This window comes from Pleurodeles waltl, chromosome 2_1 (assembly GCF_031143425.1).
Source record: "Pleurodeles waltl isolate 20211129_DDA chromosome 2_1, aPleWal1.hap1.20221129, whole genome shotgun sequence".
In the NCBI taxonomy this organism is placed as follows: domain Eukaryota; kingdom Metazoa; phylum Chordata; class Amphibia; order Caudata; family Salamandridae; genus Pleurodeles; species Pleurodeles waltl.
The window spans coordinates 639823719-639849897 of NC_090438.1; the positions used below are offsets into that span (position 1 = coordinate 639823719).

A 26179-nucleotide genomic window follows, 5' to 3' on the forward strand; every position below is an offset into this window, starting at 1 on the left:
AATGTAAAACTACACAGTACTCTTTTGGGCAGATAAGAACTGCAAAGAATAATTTGAGTAAACAATAGCTGAAGGTTGCTCATTCAGACAAGCCATTGATTGAAGTGATCCAGCTCATAGCCTGCTCTCTAAGAATTGTTCAAAAACAGGTCTCGGCTGTTCCCGATCCAATAAGCATGGACAAAGCAAATAGGTCTGGCATGCTAGAAGTAACTGCTTCTTCATTTAGTGAGATGTTTTGCGGGTGTGAGGGTGAAGGTTAGAATTAGTGGGTGGATTACTGGGACCTTAGAATTTTACAGAGAAATTCAAAGAATATGATATACCAAAGGCACAAGATATGGGAAACTTGGTAGAACTGGTAGTAAGTGGGTAGATGAATGGATAGATCAATGTATGTGTGAGTGCTTGGACACGTTAATGGACGAAAATGTGAGTGCATGAGGGGTGTGGAACTGAGTGAAGGGATCAGTGAGTGTATGGTTGAGTTCAAGCCCACTTCCCACAACGAATATTGGTCCTCCCGTCTTTCTAAGCATGACACGAACAACTGTTCACTCCTTCCTGATCATGGACTAACTGTGAAACAGGAGAACAGATACCAACTTCGATAGCAGATCAGTCCACCCTTCTTGCTTCCTGATCTCTTGTCTCTAAACCACTGTAGCCCCACCAGGAGAGGCTTATCGGTGTAATTATGGTGAAAATATGTATTTGCAATTAAAAGCCCAACTAAAGGCCCTCAAAACGCTGGCACATGGTTACCTATTTGTTCACTGTAGTACTTCTCAGATCTGTAGCTCTTCAATTCTTACTAGATGCGGAGCTCAACTTCTTTTTTGTGACAATAAAAACTTGACTTCAGGTGATATAGCAGTACCCAGGTTAGTGTGTGCTGAGACTTTTTAGGGACTCAAAGTTTTGTTTTAATATAGGTGGGGCCTTGAACAAGGTTGTCTTTGAGTTTTGTTGCTAGAAGATTGATGATTCTGACGATAGGACTTATGAAGCAAGACTTGAATTTATTGCTTTCTTTTTTACGGCAGAACATTTTTGTACTTAACAAGCTTTAGAGAGTGTGGTATCTTTCTGTGGCACTCACGTTCATGCTGCTTCATCACATCTTGAGTCTTACGTTTCATTGGTATTGTTTGTGTTGCTAACTAGCGGCATGGAGGCAGAGCTGCCAGAACATCAGGTTAGTTCAGGTGTTGTGTAAATAGTTTTCTAAGGTAGTATCCTGAGACTTGGCCTCTGGGGTGTCCATGGTGAAAGTTAACTTGGAAGTAGATGTACACCTGGCTGTTAGTTGTTCACCTACAGCACACCCCACACCTTGTGGTATTGGTACCTCCTAGGCAAAGTGCTACAACAGTTTAGGTGTCTTAGGAACACCGAGATGGTCAGCCAATTGTAGAAACAATTTTTATTGGAAGGATCGAAGTATCTATAATCGTGAACAACCCATCTTTCTCTGACTGCGACGTTTCTTCTTGAAGTAAAGTCCTTTGAAAGCTGGCTTTTCCCCTTTTAGGTCTGCTTAAGAGATGTTACTTAATGTTTTAGTGTGATAGCCAATCACTTGTTTTGCAACCTCTATCCTGTTAGGATTAATCTTCATTTTATCTTTCTGCTCCTCCACCTTGACTTCAATATTGCCCAAGCTAGCTTGTAACTTCTTGATGGCAGCCATTAATAGGGACTCTCCACTACACATATTATGGGCCCATCTTGGCATTTTTGTATTATAAGAAAAAGCCTTTAGTCTGTTGGTGCAAATGTGACCACACTAATCGTAATCTTTCTTTAGCTGGCCCATTCCCCATTTACAGCCTTGTGACCCTAAATGAATCATGAGAGACTTGGTTTATCAAACCTATTTTTTAGGAGCTTGTTAACTCCTTCCCCTCCCCCTAATGTCCAAGGAAAGGTGTACTTGGAATCACATAGAATGATGCTATTGTCTGAAGGCCTTGGTGCCAGCAATGTAATCTTGCCTTAGTCTCTGTCATAGTCTGAACAAGCAAGCTGATGGGCTCCTCGTTGTGATATTACAAACGGAGCTCCTGAAGCAGAGGCATTTTAAACCATCCATTCAGACATGTCTATGCATGTTTCTCTGGTTGTTTGTTAATAAGGTTGCATTTAAATTATTTTATTACATTTTACAAAATTCATTTTGCAAGCATCTCTTATGAAAATGGAGGGCACATCTTGCATTGAAAAGGTAGACAAGATACGTACAAGGGGGCTTGTTTGAGGCATACCTGTCCCCTGCATCATATTTTTCGCTCCAACCTGTCTGCACTGAAATAAATTGTGCGAAATTTCACAAACTAGTGCAAATGTGATTTAGTAACAATATTTCACTAAACTAAGTTTAGATCCTTACGATTCGTGCAAACTTATACGTTCCAGATTGGGTGTATGTAGGTGTGGAAACATAGACGTCTTGTACATATTTACAATTTCGTCGAATGGTTGATCATTGACATGAACCTCTGGCACCCCTGTGTCATATGGCAGATAAGCTGTGGTTGCCATCTGGCCGGTATTTCACTAGCCCCACTGGTAATAAAGGCTTCAAGAGCAGTGCCAAAACAGGTTAAATACCAGCAATGTGCTCACCGGTATTCCTCAGACACTCTTCTAAGTGATTGCATTCAGGTGCGTCGGCACTGCGTATAACATGTTTGTATTGATGAGCATAGGAGCGACGGATGCGATTGGGGAAGCTGGTGCAGTGATCACGAACCAATCCCGGATTAGAACCTAGGTCCACAGATAGAAAGTCCGCAGCTTTAGAAAAAGGCCACATTTAATGACTGTACTGGACCGCAGGTACTACGTACGAAGCAGCACTGTCAGTTTGATAGGCTGGTTTCGGACCCCTTTTTTCGACCTTCACTTCACCCAGCTATTGTGGTGACTTAGAACCTTATTCCTCTGAGAGAAAAGAGTATAACAAAACCTGCTCATTTGCTTCCGGTACAGAGTTTAAGCGCCACTCGAAGGAGAAGTACATGACTGATGACTGAAGCTAAACTTTTCGGTTTTATTCTCTAAATGGATGAGAAAATTAGAGTTCATTATTAATGTAACAGGATAGATCGGTAGGCGCTGTTCCGTATTTGAATAACTTATTATTTGGCTGCACATGTACTTTTCTCACACGAATCTTTTTTACCTAGATAAAGCCTACAGGTGTCCTTGTGCACTGTAACAGTAGATGGAAGATATTGTAATTTTATTTACTAGCAATCCTTGGATATTTTTTTGGGATAAAGGTGGCAACCGTAGATAAGGTACCTAGAGGGATATTAGCATCCATCTTCATGTGCGTTTTAAAAGAAGCACTGAGAAAGGCAGCAGCTCAGTGCCCATATGTACAACATGATAGTCTAATGTGCCGAGCCCCCACCCACTTACCTGGGCTGGTCCTCTGACTACTCTATGCCTTTCGGAACGGCCTTCTCCTCGAGGCCCCCGCCTCGACCTCCCTCCACTCTTTCCTCCATTCTCTCCTCCATTCCCTGCACTCTCTCCTCCTTCTCACACACCCACCTCTCTTCTCTCTCTCTCTCGCTTTCTGTCTGCCATATTTACTGTCGTGCATGTTTTCCGTCCTCTTTCACTTTTCTGCTACTCTCCTTTTAGTGACTTTCTCTCTTTTGTGTCTCTGATCTTTTCTACCACTGTCTTCTACTATTATGCTCTTCTCTCTTTGGTGTCTGTTAGAAATTTGGTCTCTAGTTGTCAGAGGTATGCACCCTGACCAAGTAAGGACCACAATCCTCTTCACGGTAATCACAACACAACCTAAATTATCCTGTACTCACCCTCCGGGCGCTTGGCACAGAACAGGCAGGCTTCCCTTAAAAGGCAATTTGTAAAATATTTGTACAATAACTGATACAGAAACTCCGTGAAAACACCACAAAAAGTACTTCACGTCAGATCAGAAAAATATATAATATTGCTAGCGCGTCCGGTCATTAGTAAGTAAACTTACAAGGGGATGCGTATAGGTCGATGAACCTTTTGAATCGCATGGAGTATCCTAGTCATGCAGTGACCACTGAACCAATAATGAACATAAATAAACAAGATAAACACTTATGAAACCACAACATAAACCATACTAATCAGAAATAACCACTACTCCGGAAAGGGTTAACAAGTTTGATTCCCTATTGCTTACAATTCTAAGCCATCAGTTAGTTCAAAGTTTATTCACATCAACTCTTTATTAATTCATCAGTTAAAGGACATTATCTCTTGAAGAAAACATATGCGACAAAGCAACATCATAAGCTATGAATATCAGGATTAATAATGTAGTTCAGCAATTAAGTTAGTCAGTCATTTGTCACTGTCAACGTCACCCCTAACAGCCTAACCAAAATTAGCATTGGCATGGGGGTCTTCATGCGAAAACAATTTAGAGAAAACATTAATTTGGAAAAATCTACCTAAGTGTGAATCTCTATAAAACAGCACAGTTGGTACCTGAAAGAAAAGGCACAAAATTGTCAGTCACATTTTCATAGCTACCTATCCAGGATGGATCAGCAACAAGTCAGTCTTGGTCTTCAGGTCATCAATAGTCAGCTACAGATCAGGCTCAGAGTATGAGCCCAATATCAGCACCTTGGGCAGCGTCTCCTGACGTCATTAACTTTCTCCTCGCAGTTCTGATTCCTCACCCCTTGTCATGACTTTTTATTAGGGTTTCCCAGTCCATCCCACTAATTGCTAATTGGTCAATCAGTCGGAAGATATGACTCTAACCCATAGTTTTTATTTACCAAATCATATTCTTATATTTCACAAAACGCTGATTGGTTTTTCTTGCGATGAGGACATCATTTGGCTCTTCAGGTATCAAAATTGTTGCACATGGTTCTAGTCAGTGCTTCCATTGTTTCAAGTCCTGGGAAAGTACATTTAACCTACACTACACATAATTGTTTCAAATTGTCTTCACCATCTCTTGTCCGTCTGTACATTGCAGAATGTTCTAGCTAAGCGACTTCAACTCTGAGCAGTTCAAGGTTGCAGTCCCCTGTTACCAGTCCTTTGCAAGGCGTTCAAATTCTCCATGTTCAAAGCGAGCAAGGCCCAGTGAATCTAGGCCTCTGGTACGGCGAACTTAAAACTATTGAATTAATACAAAACACAGGTTATACATCTCATTATGACATATTAGTACATTTTTCTCATATATTTTTCATTATTTCGCACATTTAACACTTTAGTACATATGGGGATCACTCCCCGAGGGCACATTTCTAAACACGCACATTAATTTCTACTATTAATTTCTCTATGCCTTTTTTCTCATTAGTATACACACATATAAGTCATTAGAAAGTTCTTAATTAACATATCTGCTCCAAAAGTATCCCTCTGAATAAAATAAGACCAAAGCAACAAAAATCCAATATGCACAGATCAAGATATCACTTCTTAAAGGTTTAGATGCATTGGAAAGTAAAGCAATGCATAGTTTTTCCTGTGCAGTGAAGGTGATATGTAATTTCTTTCCACGCTACAAGGTGATGCGTCAATTTCTGGGAGCACAGCCTTGGTTCCTCACTGGGATTCGGGGATATTTTGATGCCATGTGACAATACGTGGAAAATCCAAAACGTGTTGTGAAGAGGCAACAGGCTCTGCGTTGATCCTGCAGGCGATGCAGTGATTTTTCAGCTGTGAGACAGGCGCTGTGTAGATTCTGCAGATGTTGGATCAAATTTTGAAGACAATGTCGGTTTTTACGGCACTGTGGAGTTTCTCCTTCAGATGAAGTCTTTGATGGTCCAGAGACTTCAGAACAGGGGGCAAGCTCAGTTCTCAGCCCTAGGAGAGCACTTGCAGGGGAAGGCAGAATCCTTTCAGTAGACTCGGGGCGGCAGGCAGCAGGGCAACAAACAGGAGAGCAGTCCTTCCAGAAGAGCAGTCCAGAAGAGTCCTTTGGGCAGCATGGCAGTCCCTCTGACAGAGTCCAGTTATAGGTCCAGATGTGTCTGATTTTAGGGGGTCACAGACTCAGAATATATATATATATACTGAGGTACTGGGTTTTTCAGAACCGGTACTGATCCGGTAACCCAGTGGTGCCAGGGTACACCCAAAGACCTCGGCTACTTTCCTGATTCAGACCACAGAAACTCAGAGTCTTCTAGGTGAAGTCAAAGATCGAATTTATTGGCTGCAGCCAAGTAACAAGCGTCCTAGAAGTACAACAGCACGGTTTGTATGTTCTCAGGAGACTGTGTTTCAATGCAAAGTCAGGTTTCCTTATATACAGTTTTTTAAGCTTCAGGCAAACATTCTTGACATTTTGGTTGGTCATTCACATGTTTTCACTACAAAGGAAAAAACAGTGTCATGATGAAACCTCATATTTCATGTCATCCAATCCATAATAAATTACCCGGCAAGGCCTAGTATTTTACATCAGATAAGTGTGGACCCCCAATAAAAACGGGCACCTCCCCCTCGTAAAGTAAGAAGAAGAAAAGAGCAGGTGCAGGTGTGAGCAAGATTAGGCAGGGTGTGTGAGCGATAATAAGGGTTTTATGGCATAGTGTGCCTTGATGCTATCTGATTCGGCCACTGGGAGAGGGACTGACCAAACAGGTTTGGCCTGAGGCAATGGTTCCAGCTTGCCCAGGTCAGAGAAAAGTCAATCAAGGTGTACGTGTCCTTGGAATCAAATCTTACTGTATTATAAGCCTATGTGAGGGCAACTTTTAAAAATGGCTGCCGTGTATAAAATGGGAGCCACGAGTGCAGGACGAAAATGGCGATTTCGAGGTGAAAACGCTGCTGGAATTGAGCGAAAATGCTCATGCTTAGTGTACTAGTCATTATCGGTCTTTTGATACTAAAATCGTACTGCTGTGGCAAAGTAAATTACATGGGTCCAGAATTTTTAGAACCACAATACACCACCCAAATGTGATTTTGATGTGAAGGAAAACTTTAAAGAGTGGTTTTGAAGTGCACCAGTTCCCCTTTCAACCCAGTCCTGCCTACCAGGAGATCTGTAGGAGGTTATCAGTTGTTTGTGTGAGGTCAGGCCACTAGCCTTTAAAGTGTAGTGGAGAGCCCCCGCCACCCTTCCTGCGCAGGAAGACCAATCGGTATGCAGAATAATGCAGATCCAGCTTAGTGTCCTGTGATTATGGCTGTCTGGGTGGAATGCACAAGGGGAGCTGTCAACCAACACAGACCAGACGTGGATTGGAGACCGGCTGTAAGACACAGATGGCAATAAGAGGAGGGAAATGACTACTTTCTAAAAGTTAATTTTTTGAACTAGTGATGTAAAATCCAACATCACCAGTAAGCAGGATTTCTCACTACCATTCCAACCATACCAAACTTGACAATGCCACTCCTTCCAGATCGGAAGTTACTGCTTAAAAGCATATAAGGGATCTACGATCTGACCTATGAGAGGAGCAGGCATCACAGTAGTGGAAAATTATTTTGGAAGTTGTTCACTACCAGGACATGTAAAGCTTGTCCTGCCTTTTACTTACATAGCACCCTGCCCTGTGGGCTACCCAGGGCCTACCTTGGGGGTGACTTACATGTAATAAAAGGGGAGTTTAAGGATTGGCAAGTAGTTTCGGTACCAAGTCGAAGTGGCAGTGAAATTGCACACACAGGTCTTCCTATTGCCCCCTGTGCTTTTCCCCCACCTCCTGACATTCCTTACTCCTCCCCCCATGTTGCATCTTCTTTTTGCTCCTAGAAGCCCCGCCCACCACCCTAGACCTACTTAAAGGCATCCGCTGTGTGACCACATTGCTGCCATGCCAAACTGCCCACTGCCAATTCACATGCAGCCTCCCACACACACACACACACACACACACACCCCATGCACAGGCCAACCATGCCACCCGGACCCCCACGCACCATGAACCCACACAACAATGCTCGCATACATGCGGCTCAACGCACAATCCCTTAGCAAACAAGTGACCAAGATCTGAGACTTACTAAGCAGCAATTCTCCTTACTTCCTCTTCATCACTGAAACCTGACTCAACTCCACATCATCACCCGACATCGTGATGGCAATACCCACAGGCTCCAAGATAGCACAATGGGACTACAAACACAAGCCTGTAGGAGGACTCACAATCATCTTTAAAGAATCCATCTAGTGCTCAACCATAGTGAAAATCGCAGCCCGATTCATGGAACATCTGTACTTCGGACTTAAAACCTCTGGTAACTTAACCCTGCATGAGTCCTTCGCTTAACGAGCACCCAGACCATGAACCACCTTTGCCAACCTCATCATGGACTTTATCACCCCAATTACCATTGACTCCAAAGCCTACCTACTGCTCAGTAACCTCAACTTACACCTTGAAGACAAGATGGACCTCTGATTCACATCACTTCTTGAAAGCCTGGGCAACATTTGCCTCACCCAGTGTGTACCTGGTCCTACACACTGCGGGACATACACTGGATCCCATCTCCACCACTAGCAACAGCATCAAATGCATAGCCACCACAACGTTCACATGGACCAACCATTCCATCATTCACTTAAAAATCCAGCATACAGCAAGTCAGTGTACTTGCCTGCATCAGTTTTCCAAGCTGCATCTGGGGCAAAATCTCTGAAGCAGACTGGCTCAGTGCCGGCACCACAGATTAACTCAACCCTATGAACAAACCTGAACAAGGATATCACAAACTCCATTAACTGAATTGGGAACTGTGCAATCTCACTTGCACCCTTCAAACTCTACAATCAAAGCAGATCCATCAAGCAACCCAGCTGGGACAACCGGACCCCCGAGTATTAAAACAACACTACAAACAGCCCTAGAAAAGAAATGGCAAACCAGCCAGGATACCGATAATGGATCCACCTACAAGGCTGCTCTTAGACACTAGCAACTATGAGACACAAAGAAACCTGCACTGGCTGACCAAATCATAGGATGCACCAACAGCAGAAAGGAGATCTTCTCAATCATGAAGGACTTCAACATACCTTCCACAATTGTCAATAGCATCCTCCTGCAAGAATACTGCAACAACCTATCTAACTTCTCCCACAATGAAACCACCAATATCTACAGCAGCTTCCAACACCCTCTGGACCCAGGCAACCTCATTGTCAAGCTACCAACCACCAACCAAGACAACCACCAGACCGAATTGACATCCTTCACCAGAGACGACACAGCACCCCCTCCCACACCATCAACACCTTCATTGCATCCACCACACTCCTAGACAACTGGAAAATTTTCCTCAAAAAACATCAGCCGACCCAAACCAGCTATGCAACTTCCATTCAATATTGTTGCTCCCATACCCAGCCAAAATGTTGAAGGCCATCAACAAACAATTCTCAACCCATCTTGAGACCTACCACCCACTGGAAAACACCCATTCCAGCTTCCAGAAGAACCACAGCTCCGAAGAGCACGCATTGAAGCCACCAACAACATGAGGTCCATACCGGATCAATGAGAAACAGCAGCTCTCATCCTACTCAACCTATCCCCAGCCTTCAACACATCTCCCACTACACTCTGATCAGAAGACTCCATGGCATAGGCATCCAACTCCACACTTCACTGGATCTGCTTCTTTGTCACAGAAAGAACCCAGAGTAAGAATGCCACTATTCACAGCAGAGACCAAGACACTTATCTACGGAGCTCTCCAGGAATCCTTCCTCAGCCAGAACCCTGTTCAACATCTACATGACCCTGCTAGCATCATCTGATCCTAGGGCTTCTCCATCATCTCACCTGCTGATGACACCCAACTCATTCTTTCCCTGATGGACAAAGCAGCCATCTCTAGAACCAACTATATGACCATGGTTGCAGACTGGATGAGAACAAACTGCCTGAAGCTCAGTTCAGACAAGATTGAAGTCCTGATCTTCAATAACAAGACCTTCTCCTGAAATTCCACCTGGTGGCCTGCAGAGCTAGGACCAACTCCAACACTCACTGACCATGCTAGAAACCTGGAAATCATCTTAGATGACACTCTACATGATGGCACAAATCAATGTAGTGAGCATCTCCTGGTTCCACATCCTACGGATGCTACATAAGATCTTCAAGTGGCTACCACAGAACTCCAGACGGACCATCACCCAAGCACTTATCATAAGCAGACTGGACTATGGCAATGCATTTTATGCTGGAATATCAAACCAACTCGTACAAAGACTCCAGACCATCCAAAAAGCTGCCACAAGACTCATACTGTAACATACCACACCCATATTGCACTGCACCTCAAGGAACCCCACTGGCTCACCATCCACAAACACAGCCAATTCAAACTACTCACTCACACATAAAAAACCCTACACAACATTGGACCAACATACCATAACATCATACACTTTCACCAAGCAACCAGACATTTATGCCGCACATCGGCCAGATGCACCCCTGCTTTCAGAAACACAAAGCAGAAGGTCTCCCCTTTTCCTACATTACACTCAAAACATCGAATGACCTCTCTCGAGCACCACAGGGCCTTCTCCTCACTTCTTGAGTTCCTTCGAAAGCTAAAGACATGGCTCTTCAAATAAATATGTGGGGACCATTTTCCCACTCATCTGCTCAAGTGCCTGGATACCCTCATTGGTGTTTAGTGCGCCCTAAAATTCTAACTAACAAAGCTTTAAATAAAGGCAGAACCTCTGTATACATCTCAATAGGCTTGGCTGAAATCAGCCTGTCTAGAGTGCTGAGTTATTCACTTTAAACAGAAGCACTCAGACTGAAGTAATATTACAGAAAAATGTACTGGGTTTGCAGCACTGAAATTGCTAACTCACCTGCACTGCTTTGTGTTTACCAATAGTTTAGTCTCCATTGTTCATGTACAATTATAGAGAAATCATAATTGGTTGAAATGTGTACATGGATAAAATAATTCACATTAGACTATTTCCACCTCTCTAAATAAAGTTGTTTTTCCTGAAGTGAATCTTTGCTTTCTGTTTTTTTCCCTAATGTCAATCTTCTCTTTTTATTCAAAGAGGGTGTGTACTTGATCAAAGTGGTTGCCTACAATGAATTCTACAGCTCTGCACACCAGGTTGGACCATTCTATGTTGAAATAGCACCAGATGGCCTCATCATATCAATGAATCCAAGTAAGGTCCAAAAGGATGACATTGTTCACTTCACAGCATCTCTCGAGAAGGGGTCATATGTAACGTACACATGGGACATGGATGACCAGACCACCTACCTCATTCAAGGCAAGAACCTAAGAAATCAAAGTATGGCCATGTTTATTACAGACAAAGAATTTAACATTTAACAGCAAATTGAGTAACCGAAAGCCTGTTTTCAAATATTTTAGTAGAATGTGAACTTCGCTAACATAGAAGTAGACAAACCTAAGACCATATCCAGTTACAGAAATTTCTTACAGAACAAGTATGTTTACTTTCATTAACATTAACATAGAGTTACTTAAAGTAAAACAAGCCAAGACAATGATACTTTCGATCATTAAGGTCCAATGATTCATATGTCAAAATTGGAACAAAATTTCACAAGAGATGTTCAGTATCAGAGTGCAAAATGGAAGATAGCAGCACAGCCTGCAAAGATATATTGTATGTCTTTAATTGGCTCCTCTGGTGTGTGATTGTGGCTTGGCAGGCAGGAAGTCATTCACTTTTATATTTGTTAACTGTGTGAGTGTTAGTGTATTTGTTTGTGCTGGGGCAGATCACTTATAAGCACAATATAAATAGTTATTTAGCCATTATGGGTTTTTTTGGTTATAAATTAGACACTTTAATTTGTTTTTTCATGTTACTGCAATTCCTGTCACCTTCGAGGATCAGTGTTCATCAAGGTTTATACCAACAGTTATAGTTGTAATGCCCAATGATGTCATTTCTACATGCCATTAAGTGTTTGGGTGCCAGGATTGTGCATGTCTGTGATGGCTAGCAGAATATTGTGCCTTATATATGGGCACCCTTACTGCTACATGTTGAGGTTGTGACCGTAGCATAGTAAACCTACCCCACATTGCACCTCATTCATCAATTATCTGCTTAAACCAGTGCTTTAATTGGGAATATAGAATTTCAGGTACTCACTTGAGAAGCGCCGATACTCTCCTATTATTGTATTGCAGTAGTGTCTGAAGTGCAGGTACTCTTCCTTTCGAATTAGAGAAGTACATGTACTCCGTACCGGAGAGTACGTGCCCATTTAAAGCATTGGCTATGCCTTACGCTACGTCTTCTTCTAAAAGACTATTCCCAGTTTCATCCCATAAACCATTGTTTTTTTTTTTCCTCTTTTGAACCAGGAACTCTTTTCAACTGAATGTGCAATTTACATCTAGTTTGTTAATACCACATTTGTTGCTATGTTCTTGAGACTTCTGCTTCCCTTCTTTACCCATCATTGTTTTTCTCATATCAACTTCAGTTGTAGTCTCAACCTGGACTGCTTCAAAGTGGTACCTTATTAGGTTTCTCCTGAACAGCGCTTGTGCTGTGCTTGTGAAATCTATTGTATTCTATTTAAATCTTAAAATGGGTTTACATTCTACCCCCTTGCTTTTCTTTGGTTTCTGTGCTTGTTGCTTACTTTTCCTCTGTTTCTATTGGCTGTAGCACTGCCAATAGACTATTGGCTGTAGTACTGTTTCCTCTTGTTCCTCTTGTGTGTTTCTCCCATCAGTGTTCTGAGGCCCAAGTGCTCTTTTCATCTGCTTTTATGGGGCTCTTTGTTTAGGTTTTGCCTGCACAGTGCTTCTGCTATGCTTGTTTTTCAAGTGCTGGCATTTCTGTTAGGAGAGACATCCAACATTCTTTCATTTATCTCTTTTAGAGGCTCAGCCCAGTTTCCTATCATGCCAAAACAACTGCAGTACCCCTGGGGCACTATCAAGCCCCTTACCTGTTTTCCCAAGTCACTGTTTAGTCTTTTTGTGATATACCGGTACAAGCTCCTCGCTTGCCTCCGCATGTCAGCCTAAGAGAAGTCGCTCCTCCAGCACCCATATACCGTACGGAAAGGCAGTTAGTGGTCAGCAATGAGATTATCAGTCATGTAATACGATGAAGTGACAAAACAGCTTGATGATTGAACTAGTAACCTATGAAGAAAACCGCCTATTCCAGCTTTGTTCACTAACCGTTCCTGTGCAAATTGTCCTTAAATCATTAATATGTTTGGTGTGTGCCAGTTCACCCAATTTACTGTCATGCCTAATGTGCGTGATTAGACGTGTGTGTCTCAACCAAATAGGACAGTTCTTACTTGCTTTAATGCGGGTCCCTCAGGGCACTGATTCACTAGTTCCAGCAGGAATCAAGTGCGCCATCATGGCCTTTCCAGACAGCATCAATCACTGAGCGTGTGCTGGCTGCCACCAGGGAACTCCACCTGTTTCTGGTTGCTAGGAGCATCCATTTAAGGATATTATTGCCAGTTAAAGAAGCCATGCTCGTTACCAATCTGCAACCTTGTAGAATCGGGTTCTACTTTCCTGGACTTTAATGGATCACTGTTTTCATGTATTTTATTTTTTTCACATGGATTTGTTTTAGCATGACCTAGCCTGATTTAGCGGTACAAAATAACTGATTGGAACCTAGTTCCATAGTCGACGTCAACACCAGAGCCAGCTTTATCACCGGTACAACCAGTTGGGGCGGAAATTCTGCCCGAAAAGGTGGTGACTTAGGGCCATAAGTACGAACACATTTTCCTATTGACACAGAATGGGAAAAACCCTTTGCTACATCTGGCCCTAAATTTCTCAATCTGCCAGCTCTACCATTTGCCTAATTAGTAACTAGTACAGAACTGTCAGTGCATACTTTTCTAAAGATTCACAAATTATTGCTCTAGCTAAGACTTACTTTAACTCTTCTCAGCCTGGTTTCTACAATGCCCCTTTCCGCCCCCCAAATCACAACTCAAACATGTTTCTCACATTTTTATTTAGAGAATGTTGTGAGCTGCATTTCATCTTAGTTAAATCCTCGGCCCTTCACCTAATCTCTCCCCACCCCCATTTATAGTACCACCAGTAACAGCACAATATATTGCCTTACTCATAAACAAGCCATAACATTTTCATGGAGTTTCAGTGACATATATTGCACACCTGCTCACCAAGACTACAACTTAGAACAAAATACAACTTATTATTATTAATAACATAGGCAAAACATAATGCATTTACCAATGCTTGTTATCTTTGCTTATGTGTCCTGTGTCTGAACTCACTGCACTATGCTAAGGAATTAGTGAAGGACAGTCTGCATGTCAGTCCGAAAGACTGAATTCAGAACAATAATTGCCCCCATTGAAATGTTCAGGTGGTGCTTCACCTATTATTATTGCATTTGTAGAAAATTGGGGCATTAGTTGATGGGGTGGAAACCCCACTCAGGCAACAACCACAGTCCTTGTTAGGCTGAAACACAGAAGTCACTAAATTACTGGTGCTTAACCACCTGGCACTTTGGTACGAAAGCAGTCAGGCTTAACTTGAAGGCACTGTGTAGGGTACTTATGCACCACACAAAAAGTAGTAAAGTGAAAATACAATACAAGAAAGGTTTCAAACCAATTTAGAAAAATAGAGAACATTTTAATAAATAAAATTACACCAAATAAATTAAGTACAATCAGTAAAACAGGAGTTATGAATTTTTAATATCCTAGTGTAAAATAGTGTATAAAAAAATCAAAAAAAGTTGGAGCTCGGGTGAGATACACAAGATTAGGTGGGCCTGAGACTGCCTACTTTCGGACTTAGAAAATTTCTTATAGAAAAGTTGATGAGAAAGTAGAGATCAGTGGGGGAAGGGAGAAATCTGTGTCCAAGGAGGAGTGTCGCTGGAGAGCTGCAGGATGAATTCTTAGTGAAGTTTGTTGATATTGGTGGAAAAAAACTTCAAGCTGGAAAATCCAGTTTTCCAGGCTGAGGTGTCTGTAATCCTACTCAATGGGGAGCCAGTTGCTGTTGAGCCCGGTAAAGATTTTTACCTTCAAACTTGGATAACGCTTTGAAAATCAAAATTGCAGGCTGCAGCTCAAGAGGGCTCAATGAAGCCATATATCCTTGCAAGAGGTCCAGCTGAATAGGAATTGCTGCTACAGAGAAGAATGCAGTGGGAAGTAACACAAAGTTAGGCTGACCGGCGATGCACCTCGGGCTGCTAACTGACAGGTAAGTTTGGTCTTCTGTTGGTTTTCCAGGAAGTTTAATATGACTTTAGGTCTCAAGTTTTAGGGTTAGACAGACGCGGCACCTCTAACATCACTTCCAAGGATTCAGGACCTGGGGGGCACCACTTGGGGGCTAGGTGTCACTCCAGCAGAAGCCAAGTGCAAGGTCCAAGGCCTCAGGAACATTTATCCCTCTTATGCACACCGGAGGCCAGCCATCTAGCACTTGGAATCACTTTTGGTGGTCCTAGGTTCAAGGGGTCATGGAGATAGTCCAGTTCCCTTTCAAGAAGCAAGACAGCCTTCAAGCAGCAGGGCAGTCCTCTGGTAGCAGGGCAGTCCTTTGGGGGTCGAGGCAGTCCTTCTGAAGCCTTCCAAAGGTCCAGTAGTGAACCAAAGAGTTTTTTCTGAGGGCCTAATATTCATACCTGGTGACAGCCTATGAAGTGGTGGGATTCCCTATACTATCCCCCACATTGGTGCTGGCAAGATCTTCCCTTTCCCCTGCCAGGGCTTGAAAAAATCTGGGGTGACAAAAAGACTAGTGTCAGGTTTGTTTGTGTGCTGGAGGCAAGCCCTTTGAATGTAAGTGGGCAGGGACCAGCTCCACCTCCAGCCATCCTGCCAAAACCTAGTCCCCTTTCCCCTTGCTGTCTGGGAGGAATACACAAAGCCCAACGGCAAAGCCATTCAGTAATGTGACCCAGGACACTGACATAAGGCACAAATGCTTAGAACAAGAAAATGCCAAGTGTCTAAAAGTGGGATTTTCGAAATTGAGACTTAAAATCTGACTTTACCATTATTAAAGATGATTTTGAATTGCAGTTCATTTAAGTATAAACATGACATTTCTACCAGCTCCCAATCAAACATAAGCAGTTATTAAAAGTAATAAGACACCCCAGTGTGTCTGTGGAGGGAGTAGGCCTTACAGTAATGAAAAACACATTTTTAAATACTTTGCATCTCGAAATTCGGGCCTTTTAGGGCCCCATTAGGGGTGACATATGAATTTGAGAAGGAAGGTTTAATTCTGCCAAACTGTTCAATTTGCCATGTCAAAATGGCAGTTTAAAAGTGCACTAAAGACTACAGTGGCAGGCATTGGACATGTTTTAAAGGGCTACTTAAGTGGGTAGCACAATGAGTTTGGCAGGCCTACCAGTAGCTTGTAACTTACAGGTGCTTGGCACATGTGGTACTGTATACCCGGAGCTTGAAAGCACGTTAAATGTGCCATTCAGGTGTAGGTCAGTTTTACCATATTTTGGGGGCAAGAGCACAATCACGTTACCACTGGTAACCAGTGCTAAGGTCCTAAAACCAACAAGAACAAATTCAGAAAAAAAACAGGAGGGGTGAAGGCAAAAAGGCTGGGGATGATCCTACAAAGAGGGACAGGTAAAACAGTACTAAATTCCATAATCTTTTTCAATACTCAGTTGGGCGGTTTTGACATTGTCCGAACCTATATCGGTCTCCTACTATCTGTTCTAAAGTAAAATTTAGACTTTCTTTTTCAAGGAAGCAAGCAACCTGTATGTAACAAAAAGTGTTGTACAGTTTGGTGTTGTAGAGTAGAGGCATACAAATGAGTTGAGATTTGTAGACTGGAGAAGGGTACATTCCACTATTGTGTTGTAGAGAGTGTGTATGAGAAATTGGGTTGTTGCTTGACTGGGGTGTGAGCCCTGGTCAATCAGCAACCACAGTTATTATCAAGGTAAGGCACAAGCAAACCCCAAATTAACCTGTGCTCTCCCTTTGGTAGCTTGGCACGGAGCGGTCATGCTTAGCTTGAAGGCAATGTGTAAAGTATTTTTGCAGCACTTCAAACAGTAAAACACCACACATAAAGGACCCCACACCAGGTTAGAAAATTAGAACTTAATTAAAAAAATAAAACAAGACTAAAATGACAAAAATCCAATTAGTGAAATTGAGTTATGAGTTTTCAAAGAATAAATTGTAAAATAGCGCTTTGAAACTAAAAGGGCCAACCAGGGATATCTGGTCACACCAGACTGGGTCAAAATCAAAAGTTCAGGCCGACCGCGGTGTAGTACGGGCCAGCTCCTGGGACCAAGTTGGGCTCGTTGAAAAAAACACCTTAAATCCAGGTTGCAGAGTGATGCGTTCATTGCGAACCACGCATTAGAGGGGATGTGTTTTCCCATGTAACAGCAGCGATGTGTCGGTTCTGAGATGCAGTGAAGCTGTGGTGCAAGATCCTACTGCTTTGATATCAAGGAGCAATAGTGGCAATGTGTCAGTTCCGATGAGCACAGAGGCTGTAATGCGGAGTTTTGCTGTTGTTGAGGCTGCCATTGATGAGGAAGCGAGGACCTGGCACCGAGAAAAGTGCTGCTGTGCTGGTGTTAAGGACGGTGCACTGGTGTCAAGATATGAAGTATAGTGGTGATGTGATCCTGGTTGGGCCAGTTCCGACTCACACAGTAGAGAAGATGCATTAATTTTCTCCATGCACCAGCGGCGATTCTGCTCTCGCAGTAGAAGATGAGTTGGTTCTGCTGGAGCAAGCACCTTAGGACCAATTCCAAGGTTCCAGGACTGAGGTGCTACAGCTCACAGATTGCAGAATCCAGGTGCTGGAGCAGGGTGATTGGAAGTCTGTTATTTCCTGAGACTTCAGATCAGGAGGTCAGCTGACTAGCCCTTGGAGTCACTCCAGGTTCTGAGTTGGAGAAATTAAGGTCACGTCTTTCTCACTGCCAGGCAAGACGGCAGCAGGCATAGATCAGCAGAGCAGGAGTTCAGCAAACAGCAGTCCAGCAGAGTGACTGGTCTTCTGCAGCACAGCAGCCCTTCTTCCTGGCAGAGTATCCACAGGTCCAGAAGTGTACTGAGTTGGTGGTGTCAGAGGTCCAGTTCTTCTACCCAGTGGTGCCTTTGATATTGGGTGAGGAGGGGGAAAATACTTCAAAGACATCCCTTTGAAGTGCACAGATGTCCTGCCTTTCTACCTGGCTCCCTATGCAGCCCTTTTTATGTGGACACAACATAGCCTATTTAGGTGTGAAGCTGTGTCCAACTCCTCCGTTACATCCTGCTGAGGATGGCCCATCAGGACACACCTAAGCTCCATTTGAGTGTGGCTGTCTAGGGGAATACACAAAGCCCAGCTGTCCCCACACCCCAGATATGTGATCAGAGACCGGTACCAGGCACAAAATGGCTAAGACAAGAAAATGCGAGCTTTCTAAACGTGGCACTTTCAGAATTGCCATTTATAACCAAACAGTTCCAAAATATAGTATTTTAAATTGTGATTCCAGAGGCACCAAACTCAGTCTATCTTTTCCAGATTGTGAATTACACTTATAAGGTGTAATAAGGTAATCCCATTGTTAACCTGCGGGAGAGATGGGTCTTGCAGTAGTGAAGAACGAAATTGTGTTTTTCACTACCAGAACACGTAACACTTAAAAATGCATGTCCTATTTTTGAAATACCCTGCACTTGGGGCTTTCGAGGGCTTAACTTAAGGATCAGTTTTATGTATTAAAAAGAAAGGTTTGGACTTGGTAAAAGGTTTACTTTGCCAGGTCACCATGGCAATTCAAAACTGCACTCACAGGCTCTGCAGTGGCAGGCCTGAGCCATGTTTAAAGGGCTACTTAAGTGGGTGGCACAACCAGTGCTGCAGGCCCACTAGTAGCATTTAATTTACATGCCCTGGGCACAGGTAGTGCAATTTACTAAGGACTTATAAGTAATTTAAATATCCTAATTAGGGATGAACCAATGTTACTGTATTTTAGGGAAAGAGCACAAGCAATTTAGCGCTGGTCAGCAGTGATGAGGTGCATAGAATCCTAAAGCCAGGGAAAACAAAGCAAAAAACAGGAGGTCTGAAGGCAAAAAAGCGCAGGGAAACCACAGCAAGAATGCCAGGTCTAACAGTGTGGTACTATGGATTAGCATAAAGTGTTACAGAGTTATATAGCATTGAGTAATGTGGAGTGACATACAGTGGAGTAGATTGGAATGCAGTGGCATACAAAGTTGCATACAGTATTGTATAGTGGACTACAGTAAAGTGGGGTAGAATGTTTTAGAGTGTCATACAGTATAGTGCAGTGTTGTACAGTGGAGTGAAGGGGTATAAACAGGAGTAAAGTGCGGGAGAGTGGAATACATTGTAGGAGAGTGGAGTGAAGTTGCATAGAGTACAGTAGTGTGTGAAACAGTGGAGGTGCATAGTGTATTGTATAGTAGCATAGAGTGAGGTAAAGTCTTGCGCAGTAGAGTGGAGTGGTGTAAGGTAGTGTGAAGTAAAATACAATAGAGTGTATTGGTGTCTGTAGAGTGGCGTGGAGTGTACTGTTGTAAATTGGAATAGAATGTTGTACGTTGGAGTGTACGGGCATAGAGTGGAGTATTAAGTTGAACAATGGAGTGTACAGGATAGAGTGAGTAGAAAGTTGTAGAATGCCATTTAGTGTGGTAGACTTTTAGAGACTGTATTGATATAGAGTGGAGGAGAGTAACATACAGTGGAGTGGTATACTTTCTAGTGGAGTAGAGTGGATTTCCATAATGTGGAGTAGCATACAGTGGGCTACTGTACAGTGGAATACTGTATAGTGGACCATAGAAGAGTGGAGTAGCATAAAATCGAGCAATGTATAGTGGAGTGGTGAACAGTGGAGTGGCATAGAGTGGAATGGGCACAGTGGATTGGCACATAGTGGAGTAGGGTACAGTAGATTAGTTTAGAGTGAAGTGTCATACATTGAAGTGGCATAGCAAAGAGTAGAGAAAAATTGTATAACTTATAAAGGTGTCTCATGGAGTAAAGTGCTGTGTCATAAAGTGTTAGAAACTGTCGTAAAGTGGAGTAGAGTGTTGTACAATAGAATGTACGGGCATAGTCAAGTGCAAATTTGGAAAATGGAGTGTACTGGGATAGAGTGAAGTTGAGTTTAGTAGAGTGGCACAGAGAGTAGTAGAGTTTTGTAAAGTGGCGGAGAGTACAGTGGAGTAGCATAGAATGGAGTGGAACAAAGTGGACTAGTGTAGACTAGAGTAGCATAGTCTAGAGTGGCATACAGTGGAGTGGTATAGAGTGTAATAGTGTATAGTGCAGTAGTGTACAGTGAAATTGTGTAGAATTGAGTGATTTATTGTGAGGTGGGGTAGAGTGTAATAGCATACAGTGGAGTGGGTAAAGTGGAATGCCATACAGTAGAGGGGCACAGATTGAAGTCACGTACAGTGTCATAGCGTAGAATGCAGTGGCCTACACTAGAATAGCCTAGAGTGGAGTAAAGAGGAGTGGTGTAGAATAGGTTAGAGTATAGTAGCATACAGTGAAGTGGTGTAGACTTAATTAGTGTACAGTGGAGAGGGGTAGACTGAAGTAGCATATAGTGAAGTGGCAAAGAGTGGAGTGGTGTATACTGGAGAGGTGTAGTGTATAGTGAAGAGGCACACAGTAGAATAGTGTGAAGTAGTGTAAAGCAGGTATTCCTAAAAATGTTTACTGCAAATATTACATTGATATTATCAAGCATGTTATCAAAGATGTCATGGGTGCTGTAATTTGTGGGGTAATTAGCACTGCATGACGAGGGGGAGAGTTCTAATTACCTTAGGGCATGAGTTATAGTTACTTGATGTAGGAGGCTGGACTGGCTTGTAGTGAGTTCCAAGGGGTACTTACACCTTGCACCAGGCCCAGTTATCCCTTATTAGTGTATAGGGTGTCTAGCAGCATAGGCTGATAGATAATGGTAGCTTAGCAGAGCAGCTTAGGCTGAACTAGGAGACGAGTGAAGCTCCTACAGTACCACTAGTGTCATATGCACAATATCATAAGAAAACACAATACACAGATATACTAAAAATAAAGGTACTTTATTTTTATGACAATATGCCAAAAGTATCTCAGTGAGTACCCTCAGTATGAGGATAGCAAATATACACAAGATATATGTACACAATACCAAAATATGCAGTAATAGTATTAGAAAACAGTGCAAACAATGTATAGTTACAATAGGATGCAATGGGGACACATAGGGATAGGGGCAACACAAACCATATACTCCAAAAGTGGAATGCGAACCATGAATGGACCCCAAACCTATGTGACCTTGTAGAGGGTCGCTGGGACTATTAGAAAATAGTAAGGGTTAGAAAAATAGCCCACCCCAAGACCCTGAAAAGTGAGTGCAAAGTGCACTAAAGTTCCCCAAAGGACATAGAAGTCGTGATAGGGGAATTCTGCAGGAAAGACCCAAACCAACAATGCAACAACAATGGATTTCCAGTCGAGGGTACCTGTGGAACAAGGGGACCAAGTCCAAAAGTCACAAGCAAGTCGGAGATGGGCAGATGCCCAGGAAATGCCAGCTGTGGGTGCAAAGAAGCTGCTACTGGACAGTAGAAGCTTAGGTTTCTGCAGGAACGACAAGGGCTAGAGACTTCCCCTTTGGAGGACGGATCCCTCACGCCATGGAGAGTCGTGCAGAAGTGTTTTCCCGCCGAAAGACCGCCAACAAGTCTTGCTAGCTGCAAATTGTGCGGTTAGTGTTTTTGGATGCTGCTGTGGCCCAGGAGGGACCAGGATGTTGCCAATTGCGTCAGGGGACAGAGGGGGCGTCGAGCAAGACAAGGAGCCCTCTCAGCAGCAAGCAGCACTCGCAGAAATGCCAGAAACAGGCACTACAAAGATCCGTGAAACGGTGCTCACCCGAAGTCGCACAAAGGAGTCCCACGTCGCCGGAGAACAACTTAGAAGGTCGTGCAATGCAGGTTAGAGTGCGGTGGACCCAGGCTGGACTGTGCACAAAGGATTTCCGCCGGAAGTGCACGGAGGCCGGAGTAGCTGCAAAAGTCGCGGTTCCCAGCAATGCAGTCTGGCGTGGGGAGGCAAGGATTTACCTCCACCAAACTTGGACTGAAGAGTCACTGGACTGTGGGAGTCACTTGGACAGAGTTGCTGGATTCAAGGGACCTCGCTCGTCGTGCTGAGAGGAGACCCAGGGTACCGGTGATGCAGTTCTTTGGTGCCTGCGGTTGCAGGGGGACGATTCCGTCGACCCACAGGAGATTTCTTCGGAGCTTCTAGTGCAGAGAGGAGGCAGACTACCCCCACAGCATGCACCACCAGGAAAACAGTCGAGAAGGCGGCAGGATCAGCGTTACAGAGTTGCAGTAGTCGTCTTCGCTACTATGTTTCAGTTTTGCAGGCTTCCAGCTCGGTCAGCAGTCGATTCCTTGGCAGAAGGTGAAGAGAGAGATGCAGAGGAACTCGGATGAGCTCTTGCACTCGTTATCTAAGGAATCCCAAGAGACAGAGGGGGTTATTCTAACTTTGGAGGAGGTGTTAATCCGTCCCAAAAGTGACGGAAAAGTGACGGATTTACCACCAGCCGTATTACGAGTCCATTATATCCTATGGAACTCGTAATACGGCTGGTGGTATATCCGTCACTTTTGGGACAGATTAACACTCCTCCAAAGTTAGAATAACCCCCAGAGACCCTAAATAGCCAGAAAGGAGGGTTTGGCTACCTAGGAGAGAGGATAGGCTAGCAACACCTGAAGGAGCCTATCAGAAGGAGTCTCTGACGTCACCTGATGGCACTGGCCACTCAGAGCAGTCCAGTGTGCCAGCAGCACCTCTGTTTCCAAGATGGCAGAGGTCTGGAGCACACTGGAGGAGCTCTGGGCACCTCCCAGGGGAGGTACAGGTCAGGGGAGTGGTCACTCCCCTTTCCTTTGTCCAGTTTCGCGCCAGAGCAGGGCTAAGGGGTCCCTGAACCGGTGTAGACTGGCTTATGCAGAAATGGGCACCATGTGTGCCCATGAAAGCATTTCCAGAGGCTGGGGGAGGCTACTCCTCCCCTGCCTTCACACCATTTTCCAAAGGGAGAGGGTGTAACACCCTCTCTGAGGAAGTCCTTTGTTCTGCCATCCTGGGCCAGGCCTGGCTGGACCCCAGGAGGGCAGAAGCCTGTCTGAGGGGTTGGCAGCAGCAGCAGCTGCAGTGAAACCCCGGGAAAGGCAGTTTGGCAGTACCCAGGTCTGAGCTACAGACCTGTGGGATCATGGGATTGTGCCAACTATGCCAGGATGGTATAGAGGGGGCAATTCCATGATCATAGACATGTTACATGGCCATATTCGGAGTTACCATTGTGAAGCTACATATAGGTAGTGACCTATATGTAGTGCACGCGTGTAATGGTGTCCCCGTACTCACAAAGTCCGGGTAATTGGCCCTGAACAATGTGGGGGCACCTTGGCTAGTGCCAGGGTGCCCACACACTCTAAGTAACTTAGCACCCAACCTTTACCAGGTAAAGGTTAGACATATAGGTGACTTATAAGTTACTTAAGTGAAGTGTAAAATGGCTGTGAAATAACGTGGACGTTATTTCACTCAGGCTGCAGTGGCAGGCCTGTGTAAGAATTGTCAGAGCTCCCTATGGGTGGCAAAAGAAATGCTGCAGCCCATACGGATCTCCTGGAACCCCAATACCCTGGGTACCTCAGTACCATATACTAGGGAATTATAAGGGTGTTCCAGTAAGCCAATGTAAATTGGTAAAATTGGTCACTAGCCTGTTAGTGACAATTTGTACAGAGAGAGCATAACCACTGATGTTCTGGTTAGCAGAGCCTCAGTGAGACAGTTAGGCATCACACAGGGAACACATACCTATAGGTCACAAACTTATGAGCACTGGGGTCCTGACTAGCAGGGTCCCAGTGACACATAACAAACATACTGAAAACATAGGGTTTTCACTATGAGCACTGGGCCCTGACTGGCAGGATCCCAGTGAGACAGTGAAAACACCCTGACATACACTCACAAACAGGCCAAAAGTGGGGGTAACAAGGCTAGAAAGAGGCTACTTTCTCACACAACACCCCCCACCCCGCAAACGAAGGACAATAAGGCTAACCTTGGCCAGTTGAGACTTTATTGTCTAAGTGGTGATAAGTAGAGAGTAGCTCTGCAATAGACTGGTTACTCCCTTTATCATCCACTATATGGTTACTTCCCTGTGGGGATGTAAACCACCCTGTTTGAAGTTTTTTAGCTAAGCAACAATGTGAAGATGTATTTTCAGAGTTTCTATCAGTAAGTTTTAGTTTAGAGCAGTGGGAATTGTCCACTGAACCTATTTGTAGTGATGGAAATGCCAGACAGGGATGCTGTCTCAGTAGAGCCATAGCTGGGCAAAAACTTTGTCCATATGGCTGGAAGAGAGAACAGGGATGCTGTTTCTCTTGAGTTGGAGCAGGGTAGGGATGCTGTCCTATGAGCTCCACACTAGGGCAGGGGTGCTGTCCTAAGTGTTGTGAGGCAGTGCAGAGTTTCTGCACTAAAGTTTCTCTGGGAGGGTTGGAGGGATGCTCCATGTTAACTAAAATGGTGCTCTTTTTCTCACCAATGTTAGTTATCCCACAGAGAGGTACTTCTACCTCAGGGAGTACAGCTTTGCCAGCTGATGATTCCCTTGGAACAGGTGCCACCCCAGGAGAGGTTTCTCCCACCACAGGAATGATATCCTGAATGGTAGGGTGGTTAGGGGATACTGTGATACGCTTTTTACCTGTTGATAGAGAGGGATCCTGAGTTTTCAGGCCTTCTCTCCTTTGCTTTTTCATTTCAGTAGAAATGAGAGGGAACAATTCCTCAGGGATGCCCATCATGGCTGCATGGGCATAAAACTCTACATCAGCCCAACCTGAGGCCTCTAGGTCATTACCTAAGAGACAGTCTACAGGTAAGCTAGGTGATACCACCACCTGCTTAGGGCCAGTAACTCCACCCCAACTAAACTGAATTATAGCTAAGGGAAGAAACTTAGTGGAGTTATGGACATCAATAATCTTATACTGTTGTTCAATGATGTGTTGTTCAGGATGCACTAGGTTTTCAGTCACCAAAGTGATACTGGCACCTGTGTCCCTGTAGGCCAAGGCCTCAACACCATTTATTGAAACTGTCTGCCTGTACTTATCCATTGTAAGGGGACAAGCAGCCAGTGTGGCAAGGCCAATGCCACTAGGTGTGACAGAATCTGTCTTGGGACTGACTACCCCAGTTTCTATTATGGACCCATAAGTGAACCCAACTACACCCTTAACTTGACTGTTGCCAGCAGTCCCACCACTAGTACCACTACTGCTAGGGGCGCTAGAGCTTGATGTATTAGTGGTGGTAGGCTCAGGGGGTTTACCTGGACAGGACTTATCCCCTGGCCTATGGCCTCTGTTTTTACACACAAAGCACCAAGGCTTTTTAATGTGTGCAGGTTGAGAAGAAGAGGAAGAATTTGTTTTATCCCCACCCTCTGAAGAGTGTTTAAGATTTGAAGTGGGATCTTTGGTTTTACCCTTATCCCCATGCTTATCTTGAGATTTTTCACCATCTTTCTTCTTGCCATCCTTGTCACCACCTGTATGAACTTTTCTGTTCACTCTTGTTCTGACCCATTTGTCTGCCTTCTTTCCCAATACTTGGGGAGAGGTCAGATCTGAGTCCACTAGATACTGGTGCAACAAATCAGACACACAATTATTAAGAATATGCTCTCTCAGGATCAAGTTATACAGGCTGTCATAATCAGTAACTTTACTGCCATGTAACCACCCCTCCAAGGCCTTCACTGAATGGTCAATGAAATCAACCCAGTCTTGTGAAGACTCCTTTTTGGTCTCTCTGAACTTTATCCTGTATTGTTCAGTGGTTAAGCCATAACCATCCAGGAGTGCATTCTTAAGAACTGTAAAATTATTGACATCACTTTCTTTCACAGTAAGGAGCCTATCTCTACCCTTTCCACTAAATGATAGCCATAGGATAGCAGCCCACTGCCTTTGAGGGACATCCTGTACAACACAGGCCCTCTCAAGTGCAGCAAACCACTTGTTAATGTCATCCCCCTCCT

General features: G+C 43.9%; 1 protein-coding gene across 1 annotated transcript in view; it reads left to right on the top strand.

Annotated features, from left to right (window-relative positions):
* The window catches only part of PKD1L1 (polycystin 1 like 1, transient receptor potential channel interacting), a 1079023-nt gene that overhangs the window by 288648 nt on the left and 764196 nt on the right, over nucleotides 1-26179 (top strand). Inside the window, exon 15 of the mRNA XM_069216140.1 lies at nucleotides 11060-11284. Within this exon, the coding sequence (XP_069072241.1) occupies nucleotides 11060-11284 (225 nt within the window). The remainder of the gene's footprint in view (nucleotides 1-11059; nucleotides 11285-26179) is intronic.